Source organism: Ascaphus truei, chromosome 7 (genome assembly GCF_040206685.1).
Source record: "Ascaphus truei isolate aAscTru1 chromosome 7, aAscTru1.hap1, whole genome shotgun sequence".
NCBI classification, from domain to species: Eukaryota; Metazoa; Chordata; class Amphibia; order Anura; family Ascaphidae; genus Ascaphus; species Ascaphus truei.
Genome location: NC_134489.1, coordinates 6922280 through 6944447, shown reverse-complemented (window position 1 = coordinate 6944447; position 22168 = coordinate 6922280). Strand labels below are relative to the sequence as shown.

The 22168-nt window shown below is 42.1% G+C and overlaps 1 protein-coding gene across 2 annotated transcripts in view; it reads right to left on the bottom strand.

Moving 5' to 3' along the window:
• Positions 1–21524, bottom strand: part of LOC142498672 (cytochrome P450 2C8-like) — a 38954-nt gene extending 17430 nt beyond the window's left edge. The window contains exons 1-7 of one of the 2 annotated variants that reach the window (XM_075606931.1): positions 21344–21524; positions 17441–17590; positions 16280–16440; positions 15861–16037; positions 2558–2699; positions 2010–2197; positions 440–581 (exon numbers count right to left, since the gene is read on the bottom strand). In XM_075606931.1, coding sequence (XP_075463046.1) covers positions 440–581; positions 2010–2197; positions 2558–2699; positions 15861–16037; positions 16280–16440; positions 17441–17590; positions 21344–21476 — 1093 coding nt within the window. In that variant the 5' untranslated portion in view covers positions 21477–21524. The remainder of the gene's footprint in view (positions 1–439; positions 582–2009; positions 2198–2557; positions 2700–15860; positions 16038–16279; positions 16441–17440; positions 17591–21343) is intronic. The other variant, XM_075606930.1, reaches the window with a different exon arrangement.
• Between the last annotated feature and the right edge of the window lie 644 nt (positions 21525–22168).

Below are 22168 nucleotides of genomic sequence, written 5' to 3'. Positions count from 1 at the left end.
TCAGTGCCAATCTTGTCAATTATATAAATGGGGACTTTTGTCTTTTTTTTTTAATTCATTTAGATTTCAGGTTTTTTTTTAAATTTATTTTGTAAGTTTACTGTATTTTTTGTTTGCTTCTTTAACTGTTGTGGGTTAGAGTCCCCTCTATAATGCTCTGAAAACATGCCCAGCAAACCACACATGGGTAAATATTTAAGAAGCAATGCTAAACCGTAAGGCACCTTTTGGCTCATTCACTTGGAATTAAATGGGCTGTAATAAATATTCCAGAGCTGGAAGGTGTTTGTCGTATGAAGAATACTGCATAATAATACATTGTAGGCCTTAATGTCTCATTCTCTTAGCAATTTTGAGTAAATGTCTCTGATGTTTTACAAATGGTGCAAAGGTTCTAGAGGGTATTTTCCAAACATCACCATGGATATAATATTCTTACCTGCAGAAAATGGCATAAAGGCATCATTCTTCTTAAAGCAGCCATTATTGTCTAGAAAATGCCCAGGGTCAAACTCCTCTGGGTGTTTGAAGTGTTTGGGATCGTGCAGGACAGAGGTCAGTAATGCGATCACTAAAGTGTCCTAAAATAAAATTAAGACAATGTTGTAACCTGGAGATTTTGAATCAATTGGCAAGGTAAAGTTTAAAACATGTCTGTACTTCTTAAAGGGTCACTCTTTCCTAAGACCAGACTAATCTAATGGCAGTGGGATATTTAAGGGGTTAGTCACACCTTGGCAATAGTATAGTAATGGCAGTGACATGCTTGAGGAATCAGTTTATCATAAGACCAATGTGTATTAATGGTGGTGGCATCTGGGCAATGATTAATGCCTTTTGTACTGTACCAAAGTCTGACAATTTTGATATACGTTTTAATTATTGGGTAAATATGGTGATCTGGCTGCTCCGTCTTGTTTGATTTCAATGTGTATTCAACATGAGTTTGCACAGGCAAAGCCCCCCCCCCCCCCCACAATCCCTTTAGCTTTCTAATAAAGACAGGATGAGCTAATAATAAAGGAAATTTGATTGATAATTCAATTAGAAATTCATTTTCAGACAAAGAAAAAAGCCAGATCTTTGCTTTTAGTGCTGTTAGATTAGTTTAAGGCGACAATTAGCGCAATTTTATTGAAGTGAAACTTCTTTGCTGGCGCTTACAGGGTTTTTATGGGTGACGTCACGGTACTAATAGGCGCCTGCCGTCACTCGCACCATCGCATATTGCCAATGCGCGTTGCCTCGTGCATGCGCAAAAAAACACTGCGCAGTGGCGGCCATAGTCTGGTACACATGCACAGTGGTGGGCGCAGGCTGGTGCACATGCGCAGTAGCGGCCGGAGTCTGGCGCACATGCGCAGTGGTGGCCGCAGTGTGGTGCACATGCGCAGTGGCGGCCAGAGTCTGACGCACATGGGCAATGGCAGCCGGAGTCTGGCTCACATGCGCAGTGGCGGCCGGAGTCTGGCGCTTGGGAGACAGAGTTACCCAGAGGCACCCAGAGGTGCACACACACAGGCAGACAAACCCACACACACAGGCAGGCATTGACACACACACACATACACACACACACAGAGAGGCAGGCGCGCGAGCGCACACACACACACACACACACACACACTTAGTATAACTATATAAGTGCAAATAGCTAAAAAAGGAGGTGTGTGCTGGGAATGCGCGTTCTAAGTCAAACTTCTTTGTGTTTTGCCACTGACATTGTGTTTTGAATTTTAATTAAAAATATCACCATCACAAATACAATATCTGTGACAAAATAGTGACCAAAGACATAGAAGTTTCACTTAAAATGCACGTGCTCAGCACAAAAGACTGATTTTTGTTTGGCTACGTGAGATTTCAAGATTAACCTTACAGATATGTTCTCTTTTTGACCCACCATGTTTATCTGCCCCTGAACAGGATAGCCATTTTGCATTCAGCTCTATCCATATGCCATTATGTGATATGCTATTCATACGTCACCAACTGCAAAGCGTCCTGACCTTGGGAATGTCATATCCTCGGAAAGTTGTGTCTTTGCTGACTGAATGAGGCACGCCCATGGGAACAATATCGGCAAATCTCTGAAGCTCGTGGATAACAGCATCTGTATATGGCATTTTACTCCGGTCCTCCACTGACGGACAACGATCTTGGCCTATCACATTGTCTATCTCCTCATGGATCTTCTCTAAGGGCAAATACCATACATAAGGATTTTTCTATTATTTTCCCACATAAAAACAAAAAAAACATAGATGTCCCTTTTATTCCAAAATGTTTGTTCTTCATACTGCAGGCCAAGGTGGCAGCAAGTGGGTTAAAATATAATTTACAGAATCCCCCTTACACTAACAGGTCTTCCTGTGTTAAGTCACATTTGCTGTCTCTCTGTGCTTTAAAGTGGTTAGTGGACATAGAGGCAAGCAGTGACCATGTCATTATATGTATTGGTAGTAGCTAACAATTGTTTGTGGAAAGTGCTCATTATACAGTAATTGTGTAATCAGAGTGGGTATTTGCTTCGTAATATAGTTCAAGTGCCGGTTACCTTGAATCTCTGGGTATTTGAGCAGAATCAGGAAGCCGTATGTTAGCGTTGTGCTCGTAGTCTCTGTCCCAGCGAAAAACAGGTCAATAACCGTCCCACATAAAGTCTCATTCTGGAATTCAGTGTTGGGATTCTTGTTCTCCTGGGCGTATTTAAAAGGTCCATGAGAAAGAAAGCATCCACAATTCATCCAGTAAAAAAAAAAAAAAAAAGGCAATGTAGTAGGTTAATGTTTCTCAGGCCACACCTTGAGAAACCCTAGCTTAGAAGGTCATTCAAGGTGACATGGCCACTGAAAGATAATAATAATAATAATAATAATAAATTGTGTTCCTGTGGACCTGAGGGAACAAAATAATCCTTAAAAAACAGACATGTATATAAATTTGCTATATGCTTTACGGTGAAGGTTTGTCACTTTTTTTATCCCCCATAACTTAACTAATGTGTGGTGGATACCTATCCAGGCTTCAAATGGCAAAGCCAGTATAACCAGTCTCACACTGATGAGACCCCAAATAGACCCCCCAATAGTCGAAACAGCTGTCTGTGGGTAGGTTTTCCGACTATGCATCTTAACCCAGGCTGTGCTGAAAACCTGTGTAATGCAGTATAAACTTAAAGGGGTTCATGTCAAAATGGATTTGAAGCAAAAGGTGGCATTGTGTGCTCATTTGCATGTAATTTCCCAGAATCCCTTGCTGCAGTGGAAGCACTGTTGCTGGGTGATAATGGTGAAAGGCAGGGTTGCAGACCTGTCTAAGACACAAATGAGCATAAAGTAAAATTTCCATTTGATATATATATATATATATATATATATATATATATATATATTATATATATATATATATATATATATATATATATATATATTTGATATAGATATAGACAGTGGTCGACAAACCACCAAAAAATCTACTCGCCGAACAAAAAAATCTACTCGCCACCTAGTACCACACGTGTGCTTCTTGGGCCAATAGGAGCTCGCCACGATGTTAAATCCACTCGCCCGGGGCGTGCAAATGTATAGGTTTGTCGAACACTGGGATATATATATATATATATATATATATTTAATATATATATATATATTTGATATAGATATATATATATCTATATCAAATATATATATATATATATATATATATATATATATAATATATCAGATATAGATATATGATATAGATATATATATATAATACAGAAAAAGACCTAAGCCCAACCAGAATATAAGAAAATGCCCTATATAAGGGGTGAATTATAGGACCACTGAAATAATGTAAGTGTACAAAATAAACTAATCATAAATGCAAGTGATAACATCAATTAAGTAATAACTCATTGGAGTAATAGTAGTTTCTTTCGTGATGATGAGATGGCCTGCAACTGAAATATTGCTTGGAATTTTACTACACAAAGATCAATAGGCCACTTACAATTTGTAAGTAGTTTTAGGCATGTTGGGGCACATCCTGGCAAACAGGTAAGTAAACAGAATTTCCCGCCATGTCTCAGCTGTCTTGGATGTCGGTTGTGCGCTCTGTGGGGTCTTCTCTCCTTGTCTCCACAGTGATGTCATGAATCTCAGCAACGCCCACACATGCACACAGATTTGTCTCTCTCCTCTATTCATCTCAGCTGTTCCTCAATCTGTCAGGATTCTTTGATCTCGTGATTACTATAGGATGTAGAAAACTTTTACCCTACGCATTTCGCTATAGTTAGCTTCCTCAGTGTTATAGTGATGTGTTCTATTCTATTCCTTTAAATACTGTAGCTCTCAAATTGAGAGGGTAATTAAAACGTTCACCCATTGCATTAAACAGATGGATGTGCCTCATGACAGTTGCAATGTATATATATACATTTTTAAATTTAATATTTTTTATTTTCATTATTATTTTTATGTTTATTTTTTATTTTATCTTTAAGATTAGATAATATTAGGTCATAATATGCTGCTACCCATTTTTATATGTGTGTTTTTATATGTGAGATTTTGTTATAATAATATATTTTTGTAATTAAATATATAATTTATAATATTTGATAGATAATAGGGGTTAAATCACTTTATTGTATTCCTCTAGTCCAGAATATCAAACTGAATCACTTTTAAGTACTTCACTTTATATTATATTAACAATGAATTTGAGCTCTGATTAAGTTTTATATATACTGCTGCGGCCGAGTTTATTCGAGCATTTGCCCGTTCTCGGCCGCAGCAGTAACCTGGCGCGCGCCGGAGGGTGCCGGGCGCGCGCCAAAGCAGCGGAAGAGCGCCCTCCGATCGGGGCGCTCTCCCTATCGCTGCCAGGGGTCCGCCGGGTCCCCTGGAACCCCCTGCCGCCGTCCCGCGATCGCGGGACACCAGGGCTCCCTCGGGGAGCCCTGGACGTGCGTGCAGGGGGCGCTGACACCCGATGACGCGTGACCGCGCATCGGTGACGCGCGGCACGCCGAGGGAGTGGGGCTAGCATGCCGGGGCATCCCCCGGCTTGCGGAACTAGCCCTGCTAGGATAAAGTGTGTCGGTAGTGTATGAGTATTATGTTATTTAGATTCTTCCCACAACATGTGTTTATTCTTTTATATATTTTGTCCATGATCTGCCATTTATCGAGTCAGTCATTTAAAGTATGTGCCTTAATGAGTATGTTTATATATACCACCTTATCAGCACACTACGGGTCAAACAATCACCCTATTATGGGTTGCTAAGCAATGGACTGGCTATAAATGGGCAGGACTTCATCCCATACACTATCAGCCCTTTGATAAAGTCGCCCAGTGGTGACGAAACGCGTCAGGGATTCTGAGAGCGCAATTACGTCACGACGACGCTGCGCACGCGCACGAGGCCAAATCCAGCGTGGGAACTATACGGCGGCCATTCGGAGTGGAGAGCTGAGTTTTCTGGACAGCAAACAGACGGCTAACGGCACCCCTGGTATCCGGTGAGCGGTGACTTCTACTGGCAGTCCTGAAGGAAACCACAGAGACGCTATTCCGCAATACAGAACCGGATGGTGGTGATATATATTCACAAACTGCCTTTTTATCATTTTTATCTTGTGAGTGCGATTCCTTTCCCCCCCTTCCTTCCCTTCCTTTTTACAATAAACATACAGTATTATGCTATGGGGCATGCGCTCTCTCTCTTTTTCTGTTATTAGATATTCGTGGATGTGATTTATCCCATGTGAGAGCAGCCGGAGACCCCTTTGTCTACATCAATTACCTCCATTTATGGACTAACTATCAAAGGACTGGTTGGACTTTATTTATTCATTTTTTCTTTCTTATGCACTTTTTTGCACTTTTTTATTTTTCATTGAATATGTTTGTGTTTCACTTTATAGTTTAGTAGATTTCATTGCTATATGTCATTTGATATTGCATTTCTTATATATTTTCATATACACTTTTAGCACTATATATACTTTATTCTATATTATTAGTCACTATAGTCCACTTATAGATATTCTATCACAGTACTACTCTGGCGCCACATTTTTTTGCTCTCATATATACCTATATATACATATATAAATATACACACAGTCCTAATCATCTAAAAAAAAAAAAATATAGAATCTTTATGATGTATACCCAATATTGTAAAAATATCAAATTAAACACAATATAATAAACACAAGAAGATACCCGCTCTACCTATGATGACCACACGTCATCCAACAAGCAGGTGCACTAGGGAAGCTAAATTGAACACAAACAGAAACATCCGGGCAGAGCACAGACACTCAAGAGTGGACAGGTCCCTATAGCCTGCACTCAGTGCTTGTGAGGGGAAAACAGTAACTCTGTATATAACTGTCACGAATGAGGAAATATGGTGATGTGAATGGAGGTCCAGTTAGTAGCGTGGATATGGTAATGTTAAAACCACATTTAATGGGTATACATTAAGAAATGAGGACCAAACAATGAGAACAAACAGAATGTCTTAAAAAAACAGTATTAAACTAATAGAGCCATATCATTCTGTTAGTAAAGCACTGTAATGCTATATAGTATATACCTATAGTGGGCACTACCAATATGTGCCTATTATAGGGTGATCCCATTCGCCTGGATGGCTGATGGTATGGTAACCCAAATTTAACCAACAAGCAAAACACTAGACCCATTGCTTTGGGAGTCAATGTTTCTTTGCAATTCTCCATAAGGAACATTGTACAGCCATTTGTGATAGTGGCTGCTGTTTGCCTCTATATAATTACTGCAACTTACTGGTTTATTGAATGTTTTTGTGCAAATTCTATCTTGTTCTACATAAATGAGATGGTCAATCATCTCAATTTATCTACTACTTATTTTGTATGTAAATTGTAAGAATTGTTGTTTAATATTTCAGAAAATCCAAGCATGTTGTTTGAAAAAAGTAAAAATACAAAGTAGCATAACAGATTTAAAAGGATAGTATAAGTGGCTTAAAGGCAAAATGTGCAAGTTATATCCATATGTAACAATACATATCAAACAATTTTCCTCTACGGTCACAGGGAAAGAGGTATGAAATGAATAACTTTGTTAACTGTAATTCTGAAAATATAAATGTACTTATTACAATGCCCATGTGGCAAACAATATGTAGGGCGGACAACCAGGAAACGAAAAATCTGAATCTGTGAAGGATTAATATATGTCCCCGCTAATACAGTACATCTAGCCTTATACATCTGGTGATTAAATCTCCATATTAGAGCATAGCCCCTACTCTATGTTGCAACATTATTGTATAAATCTATATGGACTGAATGTGGTTACATTTTTGTGTAGAAATGGTACTGAAATTTAGGTGCTATTTTGCACCTTGAGATTTATTGACATATATATTGTTTTATTTTTAATGTCAAAGTTTTGTATATTAGTATATATTGTGTTAAATGTTATATTTTTCCAATATTAGGTATAAGATATAAAGATTCCATATTTGTTGTTTTTGATATGCGATTAGGACTGTGTATATTCAATTTTTGTTGTATAAATACATTGTAACTGTCATGAGACACATTCATCATCTGGAATTTAATGCAATTTGTGAAGTTTCTAATTACACCAATTACATACACTCTCAATTTGAGAGCAATATTAAGGGATAGAAAAGAACACACCAGTATAACCCTGAGGAAGCTAACTATTGTGAAACGCATAGGGCTAAATATTTGGATATCCTATGATATGAAAGAATCCTGTGACAGAGCGAGGAACAGCTGGAAGGTATACAGAGAGACAACTCGATGCCCATTCCTGATGTCACAATGAGACAAGAAGAGTCATGGCATCTTGATTTGCAGACCATATTTGTGACGGTGAGGGAGTAACCAGGTTCCATAGTAAAGGTTAAGCCCGTTTGGTTACCTCAGATCCTTGTATTGGGGTTTGGGAGTGTCAGCCCAGTGATTGTCTATGCATTGTATAAAATTATGTGACAATAAAGAATTTATATGTTTTTACCTTTCCAGGAGTGCCAGCAAGCAGAGATTGCTGGGCTATGAGTTACAAGGGGGGTTTTACGGAGAAAGTGTTGTCAGAAAGTGTCTAGCTAGTCGGGGCCCAGAGTTGCTGGAGACCTCAAAAACGTACGCAGGAAACAGGTCCGATTCCCAGATACATTGTGACACATTGCTCCGGCAAAATCTCCCTTTGAAAATGCTTGCACGACTCACCGCTAGGATTCCCTGCTTCAGCACAGACCAGAAAGGTAAATGGGGCATAGGGATGTGTGGTGTCCCTGGAACGGTAAAGGGGTCCCTAGGTTAAGGGTGGATGCTCAGTTAAGGTCCAGGTCACCCAGTCTAGTATAGTGTGTGGGGAATATGGCTAGTAGGAATAAAGTGCAACTTCTCATTCTATTCCATAACCATAAGACTTAGGAAAGTATATAAATGTATGGTTTTATTAAACAATGTGTTTAAAGTACATATATGCTTATGCACAGTATTATGAGCTGGGTCTTTCTGGACTGATGTTCAGCCACAGAGGCTGCCAGAGGTGTGAAGAGCACTTGGGCAGGAGGTTTAGGCATAGCACCCACGTCCTGGAATGAATGGAAGTCCTCGGGTTACCATTTGTCTTTCCCAGACCGTGAGCAGCCTAAACCAGTGGATGGCTTCTGGCTTCTGCTTACCAAGTTGGCGCATGCCCTTGGTAGATGCCGAAGATCTGCTTGCCTGGATTCAGAAGACTGGCATCGCTATGATTGGCTAGTAGGAAATTTCCCACGCTCGAATTGGATGTAGTATTTCATGAATGAACTCTGAAATACTATAAGAAACCCTCAGCCAATCCGGAGACCAAATTCTAAGCGCCAGAACAGCAGCGGCAAATTTGAAACGACTAAAAGAGGCACTTGGAGAAATAGCAGTGAGCCGGTTTCAGAAATATTTTCTAAGTCCCTTTTTTCGGGGGCAAGTTCTGAGAATTGAACGCAGCGGTCGCGGCTAGGATTACAAGCCGAAAACAGTTCTCAGACGTTTGGGACAAATTCCCAGTCAAGGGATTTCAGCACCTCCGGAAGAAAGAGAGCGGTGGCGCCAGGAACTTAAAGTTGATTTGTGTTCCAAAACATTTCGGGCCAAGTCCCGGTCAACTAAAAACTTTGTTTCTTTGCATATTTCAACCCGGAAAGGCTAGATCTTTGCCCCAGACCCCCAGTAAGTGTGTCTTTCTCATATATTTTGGGTTTCATAGTGTGTTTGCCTGTTTCATCAACTCGTATTGCTCAGTGTTATAGACTGGTCTGTAAATGCCTGGTCTCTCGTGACAACATCATCATCATGAAAGAAACTATGTACTATACTTCTGTTGAGTTATTACTTTATTTATGCCATCACTTGCATTGATGTTTAGTTGATTTTGCACACATACACTATTTCAGTGGTCCTATAATTCTCCCACCCCCTATATAGGGCATTTTCCTATATTCTGATTGCGCCTTTGGTCTTTTTCTGTATAATACTGTACCTCTCCTTTGAGGAATCAGACCTCAGACCAGGCACTACACCAAAATATATATGGTATGAAATGTTTTGCTTTATTTAATTTTAAAGGTGGTTTGAATGTGTGCGCTTTAAACTTTTCTTCTTTCACGCGTGCACACACGTATGTATATATATATATATATGTACAGTGTTCGACAATGATATACATTTACACGCCCGGGGCGGGTGGATTTAACCTCCGGGCGAGTAAATATTGGCCCAAACAGCACACGTGTTTGTTTTTTTAAATTTCCCTGCTTGCGCTGAAATTTTCCCTGCTCGCACTGAAAAAAAAAGCTCCCCCTACATGACAGCTGATTGGTGCGCGCTCCCAGGCTTTGTGGGCGCGCGGCCAGGCTCTATATGAGCCCGCCCCCAACGAGCGGCCATTCTTTTCCCATGGAGGACACAGTAAGTACTATCTGTGCCTTCCCCCACCTCCCTCCCTCCCCGGCGCTCCTGCTGCCCGCAGTTATGGAGGTGGTAGTGGGGGTGTTCTCCTGTCCCTGATTCCCCCCGTGTCAGCCCGCGGGGCTGGGAGATTGGAGCGGGGATGTCCCTCAGGTCCCCGCTTCACCCTGATCCCTGTGTCTGCCCGCGGGGCCGGGAGATTGGAGCGGGGATGTCCCTCAGGTCCCCGCTTCACCCCGATCTCTGTGTCTGCCCGCGTGGCTGGGAGATTGGAGCGGGGATGTCCCTCAGGTCCCCGCTTCACCCCGATCCCTGTGTCTGCCCGCGTGGCTGGGAGATTGGAGCGGGGATGTCCCTCAGGTCCCTGCTTCACCTCGATCCCCCAACGTCCCCGGCGGTCCCGCTGCTTGCATGGAGGTGGTAGCGGGGGGGGGGGTTCTTCTCCCCACGTCCTCGGCGCTCCCGCTGCCTGCCGTGCGGTGGTGGAGGGGGGGAGGCGGGAAGACCCCACATGCCCGGTGCTCCCGCTGCCTGTGCAGGGCAGGAGATTGGCGCAGGAGGAGGGGGAGGGGTGTGGTGGTGCTGGTCACGGCCTTTCCTCTCTTCTGACCCCCTCCCCGTGTGTGAGTAGAGTGTGTGTGTGTGTGTGTGTGTGTGTGTGTGTGTGTGTGTGTGTGTGTGTGTGTGTGTGTGTGTGTGTGTGTGTGTATATATATATATATATATGGGAGAGAAAGTATGTGTGTGTGTATATGGGAGAGAAATTGTGTGTGTGTGTGTGTGTGTGTGTGTGTGTGTGTGTGTGTGTGTGTGTGTGTGTGTGTGTGTGTGTGTGTGTGTGTGTATATATGGGAGAGAAAGTGTGTGTGTGTGTGTATATATGGGAGTGTTTGTGTATATGGGAGTGTGTGTATATGGGAGTGTGTGTGTATATGGGAGTGTGCGTGTGCGTGTGTGTGTGTATATGGGAGTGTGCGTGTGTGTGTGTATATGGGAGTGTGTGTGTGTATATGGGAGTGTGTGTGTATATGGGAGTGTGTGTGTATATGGGAGTGTGTGGGTGTGGGTGGGTGTATATGGGAGTGTGGGTGTGTGTATATGGGAGTGTGGGTGTGTGTATATGGGAGTGTGGGTGTGTGTATATGGGAGTGTGTATATGGGTGTGTGTGTGTGTGTGTGTGTATGGGGAGTGTGTGTGTGGGTGTGTGTGTGTGTGTATATGGGGGAGTGTGTGTGTGTATGTGTGTATATGGGGGAGTGTGTGTGTGTATGGGTGTGTGTGTATATGGGTGTGTGTGTGTGTGTGTGTGTGTGTGTGTGTGTGTGTGTGTGTGTGTGTGTGTGTGTGTGTGTGTGTGTATGGGGGTGTATATGGGGGTGTATATGGGTGTGGGTGTGTGTGTGTGGGTGTGTGTGTGTGTGTGTATATGGGGGAGTGTGTGTGTGTGTGTGTGTGTATGGGTGTGTGTGTGTGTGTATGGGGGGAGTGTGTGTGTGTAGGACACCAGAGGTACCCCCCAATCAGTCACCCCCCCACCTAGTCAGTCAAAGTCACCCAGTCAGTCACCATCTCCCCACCCAGTTCCCCCCATCAGTCAGTCCCCTCCCCCCATCTCCTCCCTGTCTCTCTCCCCTCCCTGTCTCTGTCTCACCCACACTCTCCCTGTCTCTCACCCACACTCTCTCTGTCTCTCACCCACACTCTCTCTGTCTCTCACCCACACTCTCTCTGTCTCTCACCCACACTCTCTCTGTCTCTCACCCACACTCTCTCTGTCTCTCACCCACACTCTCTCTGTCTCTCACCCACACTCTCTCTGGATATCTTATTTACCCTATATATCTTAACTGCCCATACATACATACATACATACATACATACATACACAGTGTTCGACAAATCTTCCAAAAATCTACTCGCCCAAGAAAAAATCTACTCGCCACCTAGTCCCGCCCCCAACCCTGCTTTAAAATAAAATATATAAATAAAATACATTTAATAAATTCCTAGTCAGAACAACATTCGTTTTTGTTATATATATATATATATATTGTGATGCCGACACCACATTGCAGTCTCTTTTGTCCCAAATGAGGCAGGAAACACTGTATTTCTCTATACTTGGGGTTTATTTACAGGAATAAATAATATGAATAGGCCCACCGTCCCTTTGAGAAAAACCAAATAATAAAATCAAATCCTATTTCCTTTAGGAAAGCTAACTACACATTTCAGCAGCAACCCTTACTAACCCGGCTGCCAGCTAAGCCAGTTGTCAGCCCCAAAACATGTACATTGCATACAAAGTCTCTGCAGATAATAACAAAGCGCTTGCCTTATCTTTAGTCCTTTAAGGTCCTCTGCAACCAGACGTCACTGCTTCAGCACAGCTCTCTCAGCAGTGTCTCTCAGACTTCTTTTACCAGCCTCCATTAGCTGGGGAGCTCCTCTGTCTCATCCCTTCTCTGGGATAAACTGTCTCTCTGTGCCTTACAGCTTCCAGCATTTTAAAGCACTTCCTGACTATTCTGAACAGGTTGATTAGCTTCATTAGTTATCACCTGAATAGCCTTTCCAAGGAGGATTAAATTAACTCTTTGTGGTGAAAAAGTCCAATAGCTTCCCCATTCAGCCCCTAGAGGACAGCGATGGCACCACAATATATATATATCAAAAGACTAGTAATGACAAGTAATACATTTAAAGTAAAAACAAATACAGCTCAACCCCGTTATAGCGCGATCCACTACAACGCGAATCCGCTTATAACGCGGTCTGAGCATGGCTCCCGAATTGAAAGCCTCCATTTTGCCGCCTTATCTGCATCTCAAATCCTCAATTTTGCCACCTTACGCTCTACTCTTCCAGCTGTCCTGTCCACACGCTCATCTCTCTCCTCCTGCTGTCCACGTGCTCATCTCTCGGCCCGTCGCGTGCCATCGTATTTTTTTTTTCAAGCATTCAATTCAATGCTTTATTGACTATCAGACAGACACACAAACATTAATACATTTTGTACAAAACACATGCAGGGATTGAACTCGGGACATTCTGATACCAATGCCTTGCCTCTTACCTCTACACCATAGGCTTGGTGTGACAAGACATACCCTATAACTATATTTATCAAAACCATGGCCACAGGGTACATGTCACTGTTAAATCTTAAGTCTATTTCTAGATGTCTATGACATCACACAGCTTCTGTGTTGCAGAGGTAGAAATCCTAACCAACATATGAAAGGGTCCTGCGTTCAATTCCTGTATGATATAGTATATTATAATTTAAATTTATAAAAAAATATTATTTTAATAATATTATATAATTTATAAATAATATATCATTATTATTTATTATTCTTTATTAAGTAATAATTATTTACTAATAATTAATAATGATGTATTAATAATGATCTGTAATGAGGAGGCTCGAGAGCTGATGCGGGTGAAATTTTAACGCGACCCCGGTTGTAACGCGGTCTTGGGCTTGTGGACCCAAAGGACCGCATTATAACGGGGTTGAGCTGTAATATCAAAAATAAAACAGGTAAAGCAGTGAATCATAAAAAATAAAAAGATGATAATAATCCACTCATCAGATTGTCCAGTCAGTTGTTGTCGCTTGAATGGGTGTGGGGCAGCTTTCAGCAGATAGACCAGTTCCACAAAAATCTATAGGACTGAAGAAGAAAGCGCACAACCCATAGCGTAAAAACGTACAAATAGTTTAATAAAAATATATTAAGAGGGAAACAAGCTCACTCACAAACATAAAAAGTAATTGGGCATGTATGAATATAATATCACCACACGGGAACAGCATGGCAAGATCTCCTGCAGCGTCAGATGGAACAAACGCGCCCGCTCGTGTCCCAAGGTCACAGAACTCATGGATGGTGTAGAAACTTGAAATCTTTTGAGTCCTGGGTTGTCAGTCTCTCCACACCAGACCGGCTATCAACCGCGCCAATTCTGGGACTGTGTGCAGCAGGGCTGGAAGCTTGCCACTGCTTCCGACCCTTGTTGATGATGTTGTGTCGGCGCTGCTTCCTGACGCGTTTCGTCAGACACACTGACTTTTTCAAAGGATATGAATGATATCTGGTGTGGAGAGACTGACAACCCAGGACTCCAAAGATTTCAAGTTTCTACACCATCCATGAGGTCTGTGAGTGAGCTTGTTTCCCTCTCAATATATTTTTATTAAACTATATGTACGTTTTTACGCTATGGGTTGTGCGCTTTCTTCTTCTGTCCATTATATATATATATACACATCTATATATACATACAGATGTCACACATGCGTTGTTCTCCTGATAACTTAACATATCCCTGGGTAATGCAGAGCATCACACAGATTTCAGAGAATTCCATGGTAAAATATAGGGGGCATAAAATCACAATATATCCCAACACATCACACTAGATAGAACAATGAAGCATGCCATGTATGTACTGAAGATTCACAGTAGCAAAATAGATGTCAATGTCATTTCTGATTTAATATATAGGGCTATAATACCTTATAACAGGGCCTTTCCTCTGTCTAAAAGGCTTACAAAATAAAGTCTGTGTTTAGCTGATGAGTCCGGCAGGGAACTGGATAATTTCAGCAGGAGTTAATTGACCAGTCTCCACCTGGCTCATCAAGCCTGCAGTACAGACTGCAGGGGATCTCTAGAACAGAGAGAGTCTGTGCTGCCAGACAGATTCCAGGGGAGGAGAGACTCTGTTCCAAGGAAAAACTATCCCTGGAACCTCCACAGACAACACCACAGACCCTGGCCTGACGTGGAAAGCACTCTGCCTAAAAGTACCACTGTTTGAACTGGTGTAAAAAGGTTGGAAAGAGGCCTAGCCTTCTAGTACTCAGATAGGGACTGCTGAATGTTAGTTAGTCCCCTACATGGGGTCAGGCCTGGTTATTATTTTCTTCTCTAATTTTGTTTCTATTTAAAGCTGCTGGCTAATAAAGCCTACGTTTATTTCTCCTAAAACGTCTCCGGTGTTACCCTCTGCGCACATCTCCCACATACTGCACCGACACACTTTATTCGAGCAAATACCCGGTATGTACCTGGCAGATACCTGGAATGCGCCACTCCTAACCTCTGACAAGCCCCGTTGCATTTGCCTTCCCAGCCTGGGTTCATGCCTGGCTGATGGGCGGCTGATCTGTTAAATGATAATGATTAGGGTTTAATAGGCTGCAATGCTTCGCGTGTCTACCAGATGGCATAAATTCATGAATTGTAATGCAGTTTATATATATATACTTTGCAGTATTGCAGCCAGCGGGAATAAAATGCTTCAATCCCTGCTTGGAAAATAACTCAATGTACTCGGGCAGAAAACAGTCACAAACCTCAATACACCCGGGTATACCCGAATTCGTGGGACTAGCCAAGCTCAAATAAAGTGTGTCGCCAGTGTACACCAATATTGTTTTTTAGCCCTATGGAAAGTCTCAGACGTCCTGAGTTATAGAGGGCTGTATGTGGAAACAATGTCATAAGCTATACAAATATAGCGGGTGACATTGTACACTAGATAACACAACATACTGTGTCCTGGTATAATGTTGAATATCAGAGTTTCTATAGGATTCAATGGCAATGCTGATGCAGAATATCAAAGATTATCCACAATAATACACCCGAGGGGCAATGAACTCTTCTACAGTATATCTAAAAAATAGTTGAATTTGAAAGTGATAAAAATCAGAAAGAGATAAATAGCTGTATGTTTTTTTTGTTTTGTACTGGAGGGGATCTAGTTGTAGTAGACCAGAACTAATTCTACCATTGCAGAAGAGTTCTGTAGATACTGTATCACAGTTATTACCAATAAGTGGAAAATCCAGACTGGCCGAATCTCACCTCCTCCATCCTCATGAGGAAGCAGTCGATAAAGTCCCGTGGGCAATTTACGTCCAGCGTGTCTCGGTGGTTTTTCACGGTGTCCATCACAAATTCTTTCAGCTTGTCAAAATTTGTGAACACTTTCTGGTGGGGGCCAGGGAAGAGGCGAAGGATTTTCGGAAATATGTTGAGAAGCTGTCACAAAAATAACATGTATACAGTATGACATCTGCCCCATTTCTACCTAGGCAGGTAAAGGGATGGAGGACTATATAGATGATAGATGAATAGACAGACAGATGGCTAGAGAGACAGACATGACAAATTGACAGACACAATGCCAATGGAACATGTTCTCCAATTTCAACTACACTGATGTTACTACTTCTGTCCTCTTCTTCCCACAAGAGTACCTGTCTTTCTTTGAAATGTCTCACCTGCCCAAGGGGTGTGGCGAGCAGCTGAGAAATCTCCCTAATCAAGGAGAGCAGGGTCATAAACTTCTCATCTTTATAGTCGAACCGCTCACCAAAGACGATGGAGCAGATCACGTTGGAGACAGCCAATCCCAGCAGGTATGTGGGATCAAACGGGGCATCTATCATAAGAGTTATAGAATCTGTTAAAGGGTCAGTCCCTTCTAGGACCAAAGTAAACAAAGGACAGTGTTTGATATGTTAAATGCAGTGGAACTGAAGACTTTTTTTTAAAAATCAGACAAGTATAAGTATTTAAAAAAAGACTTTAATATTTATATGGTAAGCAAAAGCTTTGTTTTTATTACAATCTGCATCTAATGTCATTTGTTGTATTCTTTGTTTGCAAAGCAAATATGATGCTGTACAGTAAGTCAAACAGGTAAACAGAAGTATTTGCTATGGTAAAATTCAGTGTGACTAGAGAAAAGTAATTCACGTATTTGTATCTTGTGAAAAATGAATGTAACAGTTACTTTTGGGGGAATTAAATGTTTCTGAGCAAACGACCACACTATGTACATTTTAAAATATATATATATTTAACGGCTAAAGGTACGTCTCATTGCCCCTTTAAGTGATCATCCTGTAACTATAGATGTGTTACTCTAAATGTTTTACTTTATGGAATTTTAAATACACTTTCAAGCTTTACAGTGGTCTGACTTAATTAACACATTTACTTCACAGCGCCCACATGAAGAAACCTGAGGTTTGGAAAGCTCTGTACACATGAAGAAGAGACCAGTGTAGTTGGGATAGCTCTGTGCACTGTAATTTCATCTATCTAGAACTTACCTGCAACCAAACTACACTACTCTACGACAAATACAGTGGGACTTATTACTGTCTCTGGTTCTCTTATTCCTGCATTGTATAGTATTATCTCTATACTTTGATTGTCCGTTTGTCTACACTTGTTTCTACCGAAATATTCATATTTAAGACAAACAGGGCTCCTTCTCAAACTCCCTTATTCAGAAAATAATTACAGGTATAAAGTAGGTAATATATTACTAGTGAGTAATTATGAGATAAGGTATTTCGCATTTAATTGAAGCAACGTTCCTGTTGCTTCATTGACTCTTTATTAAAAGTCAATCACAGACTATCTTCACCAACCTTTGTTCATCCTAAATCCATCCCCAAGACATTGCGCTTCTTCTTGGATCCTTTCCTCAATGCTCCTCTTCCCCATCCCAAAATTCCTCAGGGTCGTTAGGGAGAAGCGACGCAGCTGCTTCCAGCGTTCCCCGTTGCTTAGGATGACCCCTGAAGATTCACAAATATTATTGATAAATAAGCTTGTTTTAACAAAGCAGCTTCTCATAGTTAAATTAGAAGATGATGTTACTGTATAACAGAGTTGATGTCTGCTCCTGAGATTTATGAATAGCTCTAATATTCTACTTGGGATTAATGATGAAAACACTGGAACCACTGCCCATATTAAAAGCATTTTCTGGCACCTACGGTCCATCATCCCAGCGTCAACATCTGACATGTTCCAATATCTCAGAATGGAAAACCACAGATATTTACCTCCTCCTTTAACCGTAGACCCAGATGCATGAAGCTTCCTTAGCCTATTTAATGTAATGTTAACCAAAACCAGTCCAATATGATACTTTTTTCATATCAAAAATACTTAACTAAGAAGAGAGAAAATCTATTAAATGTTATATTTTTTTTTAAAGTAGACAAAATTATTATTTTTTGGGTGGTTAATATTGAAACAGTTTTCCTTATTGTTTTGCATGCTAATTAGATTAATGAGGTCCAATGACCAAATTAAAATCAACTTTTTATATGCTGCATTTTTTGAGTACATGCAGAACACTGAAAGAAAGCACAGTCTAAAATGCTATTGCAAAAATGTGCAAAAGACATTGTCCCTGGATGTAACAAATACTGTACTTTTGGGAGTGAAAAGGTGATTCCTGGAAATAAATGAGGAGATAGACAAAAATACCCATGTCTGCATTTGGGTGTGTACTTTCATAAAATATATACTTCAGTAGGGGTATTTTTTCTGCTACTGTAAATGAGTGTTTTACCTTGCGAAGGATGTGAAAATCTGAAGTTAGTGTAAATATACATTATGAGAAAAAAATATCAATGAAACTGTTTTCAAAAAAAATTTCTGGCTAGAATTGTTATTGGAGGAAGCACATTATGCATGTGTAAATTCCCAATGGTGTTTACCTCAGAAAATATATACTTTCATGAGAGTATTTTTATGCCGGAGAGTAGTTTGTCATTAACAATATTTTTGCCCCAACATCATGTAAATCTATAGATAAGTGGTATCAGTGAAAACATGGGACACAGGGTAATAACATTTAGTACACTACCGACACACTTTATTGCAGCACGGCTAGCACCGCAAGCCGGGGGATGCCCCGGCATGCTAGCCGCACTCCCTCAGCGTGCCGCGCATCACCGGTGCCTGCGCCCCCTGCACGCGCGTCCAGGGCTCCCCGAGGGAGCCCTGGTGTCCCGCGATGTGGGGGACGGTGGCAGGGGGTTCCGGGGGACCCGGCGGACCCGGCAGCGGGAGGGAGAGCGCCCCGATCGGAGGGCGCTCCTCCGCTGCTTCGGCGCGCGCCTGGCACCCTCCGGCGCGCGCCAGGTTACTGCTGCGGCCGAGAACGGGCAAATACTCGAATAAACTCGGCCGCAGCAGTATGAATTAATTTTAATGACATCGTTCAATTTGTTAGAAATATATGGGAAAATACCAAGAAAATTAGTAGAATTTTTCATTTGTTTTTCATAATTATGACATCATAATTTGGTCACATATTATACATCAGAAGGGTACCAATGGAAAGCTCAATTTATAACGAGAAAAAAAAAAAACTTTATATGCTGTACTCTAGTTTGCATAGGTATGTAGAAATTATCTCACATGAATCATAGTTAAACAAATATACAGTTACATTTTGCTTGGTCACGCAGGTGGAAACTATCCTTGCCAGCAAAAAAGTTAACATTATCGAGCTGCCCTGAAAACAGGCACAGTACAACTGATTCGTTTTCAAATGTGGTTAGCAGGGTAAGCATCTGAAGGAGAGGCTGTTACAATTTCATATACAAGGACACCAATGAAATGCAATGAGTTGCCTTTAATTTCCATTAATCAGTTTCTTCGATTCATTGGGCCACTGTAACGCTTGCGCTGCCCACGAGCAAGACAGGACCCCAGGACAGAGGTGGGGAAGTATTGAACCACGCACCCACAGCAGCGGAAGCGTGCCTGGCAGGCAGATTGTCAACATAGCCTGGTCTGGGATGGAGAGAGTGGGTTAGTCCTGAAACTTGCCAAGGTCTTGGGTTGGAGAGATTAGAATGGTCAAAGTTCGTATAGCTGTGGTCTGGGGTTGGAGAGGTCAGAATAGTGCTAGTCCGTGTAGCCGTGGTCGGGGTTTGTGAAGTCAGCAGAGTCGAGGGTAAGCCGGGGTCAGTATCCAAAGGAGTTTCCAAGAACAAGCCAGGTCGGTACACGAGGGGTTAACTGTAGAGAGAAGCACAAGACAGGGAGCAAGGCACAACAGACGTAGAAGCACAAGGATACAACTAGTTATGCTCAGCAAAGCAGGAAGGGCACAGCAGGGTATAAGTAGGACACGGGAACCAATAGCAGGGGAGACAGAGTGGAGGCGGAGGCAAGGATTGGCTGCAGGAGACAAGTGAGCTGGGAGAATACTTGGCACGCAGCTTTGGAGCGGTGCACGTCACGTGTGCACGCCGCGTGAGAGAAGCAAGGCGCATCCGAGGGGGCGGAGCCAAGCTCTGTGGCACTCTAGAAGAGCTGTGCGTGCGCCCTCTGTAAGCGGAGCGGGGGGGTGCGCACGCGCTGGTGCCAGAGTAGAGGACTGTGAGAACAGGTAAGGAGGGAACACGCCTCAGAGGACGTGTTCCAATTCCTTACAGTCACTATTTGCCCACAACGGTACTATCCCACTTTTAATTTTTTGCAATCCCAACATTTAAGTAGTCTTCTTCTTCTTGTGCTTTACAGAAAGAAAATGTAGTATAATAAAGTTGCCATGTAAAGGTAAAGGTCTCGTAGACATCAGTATAATGTCAAATAACTTCCCCAAATGACAGGAAGATACAAAGTAACTAAATATTCTAACAGCAAAGATACTTCTAAGGCCGTGCCTACAGCGACACGACGGGTGACGCCACCGCCGAAAGTTATATTTCGCCGGGCAGCGGCGGTGCGTAATTCCGGCAACTAGATTGGTTCAAAAATCAAATTTTGCCGGCTACCAGTTTTCGCGACAGTGATGTCGCTCGCTCTATAAGTGCATGCGGCGGCGGCGGCGGAGGCAATGCTTTTGTTTTTGGGCAACGTCGAGTCACTGCCACTATAAGCACGACCTAAGGCTGAGTTCAGACGGGCTGCGATGCGACGTGCGCGCGCACGTTCGACACTCTCTAGCTTTGGTTGGTGGGAGTTTTCAAACTGAAAACGACCCCTGGTGGTGAAGTACAGCGTTGTCGCCGCTGCACTTGAAGACGACAATGGACGTTATGATTTCAAGTGGCAGCTGCGTCCCGTGTACTTTGCCAGCCAATCACAAACACACAGTTTTTTTTTTTTTTTTTTTTTTAAAGTCCCGCCTCCAATCGCATCATTCTGTCTGCTGGGGATGAGCACACATCGCCCAGCAGAGCGGTAGCGCAGCTGGATTTCTGAGCTCAGCCTAACACTAGGGAGTGGGGGGTACAGAAACTGTCTGAAATGAGAAGTTTATATTAAAATTACACCTCATTTCAAACATATCCTTCTGTTGTCACTGAACAGTCCCTGTCTGTTCAGAATCATAAACTACATCACAAGAGGTGTCAGTCAGACAGCAGAGAGATACAGAGCACTGAACATGGCAGCACACAGAGGAAAACCATGACTTGGGACAATCTACCTACTAATATTGAGTTTTTTCTAAATATATTAAGCACACAAAATGATTTCCTTATATTAAAATGATTTAATATGGCCCTTTGTTTTCTTACCATTAGTTTGGAAGACTTGTTTGATGATTTCCGATGCACCTCTTTCACTAAACGCATCGCTGTTATCTAGCAGTGCTTCCTTCACAGCATCATACCCAACCAGCACAATAACAGGGCTATGTGCCAAGTACATGGTATACACTGATCCGTACTTCTCACTTAGCTGTAGAAAAACACACAAGTGAGGCAATAACATTGCATGAACGACTTGTCTCATTACAGATATATATTATTTTGCCTTATACAGCATAGAAGTTGAACCTGAGAAACCTGTTCCTGTTCCAAAATTCTCCAGACATCAAAAATGAACAATATTGATTGAACAGTACATTGCTATTTTCTCCAAAGTGTTATATACATTATAAAGAGTAGAACAACCTATGATAAATAGAATAAAGGTAAGTCTGGTATGTCTCTTCCATACGAGTTAACGGCCCCTCCCACCAGTTCACCACCATAGCCCTTTAAGAAGCAGACATCCTGGTCAGCTCTGTAACATTAACTGCAGTCAAGGAGACAGACCTGCAGGGGAGAGGTAGACAGTATCATAACCAACCCTTGACCTGGGATTTGGTGCCTAGACAAGCAAGAATGGGCATTTCCGATTTTGGGACTGTGGGCAGGGGGCATCAGCATAGTCAGGGTCATTGTTTCAAAGGTCATGGCAAGATACAGGCATAGGGATTCAAAGACAGACAGAGGTTCAGCAAAGGCAAGCGTGGCAGGATAACAGATGGGGTCCAGGAGTGCAAGGATGAAATACCTTGTTCAGACAAAGGTTGGGAGTACTGTCTGCTATTTAAGGCCCTGTGGTAGGTGCAGCTA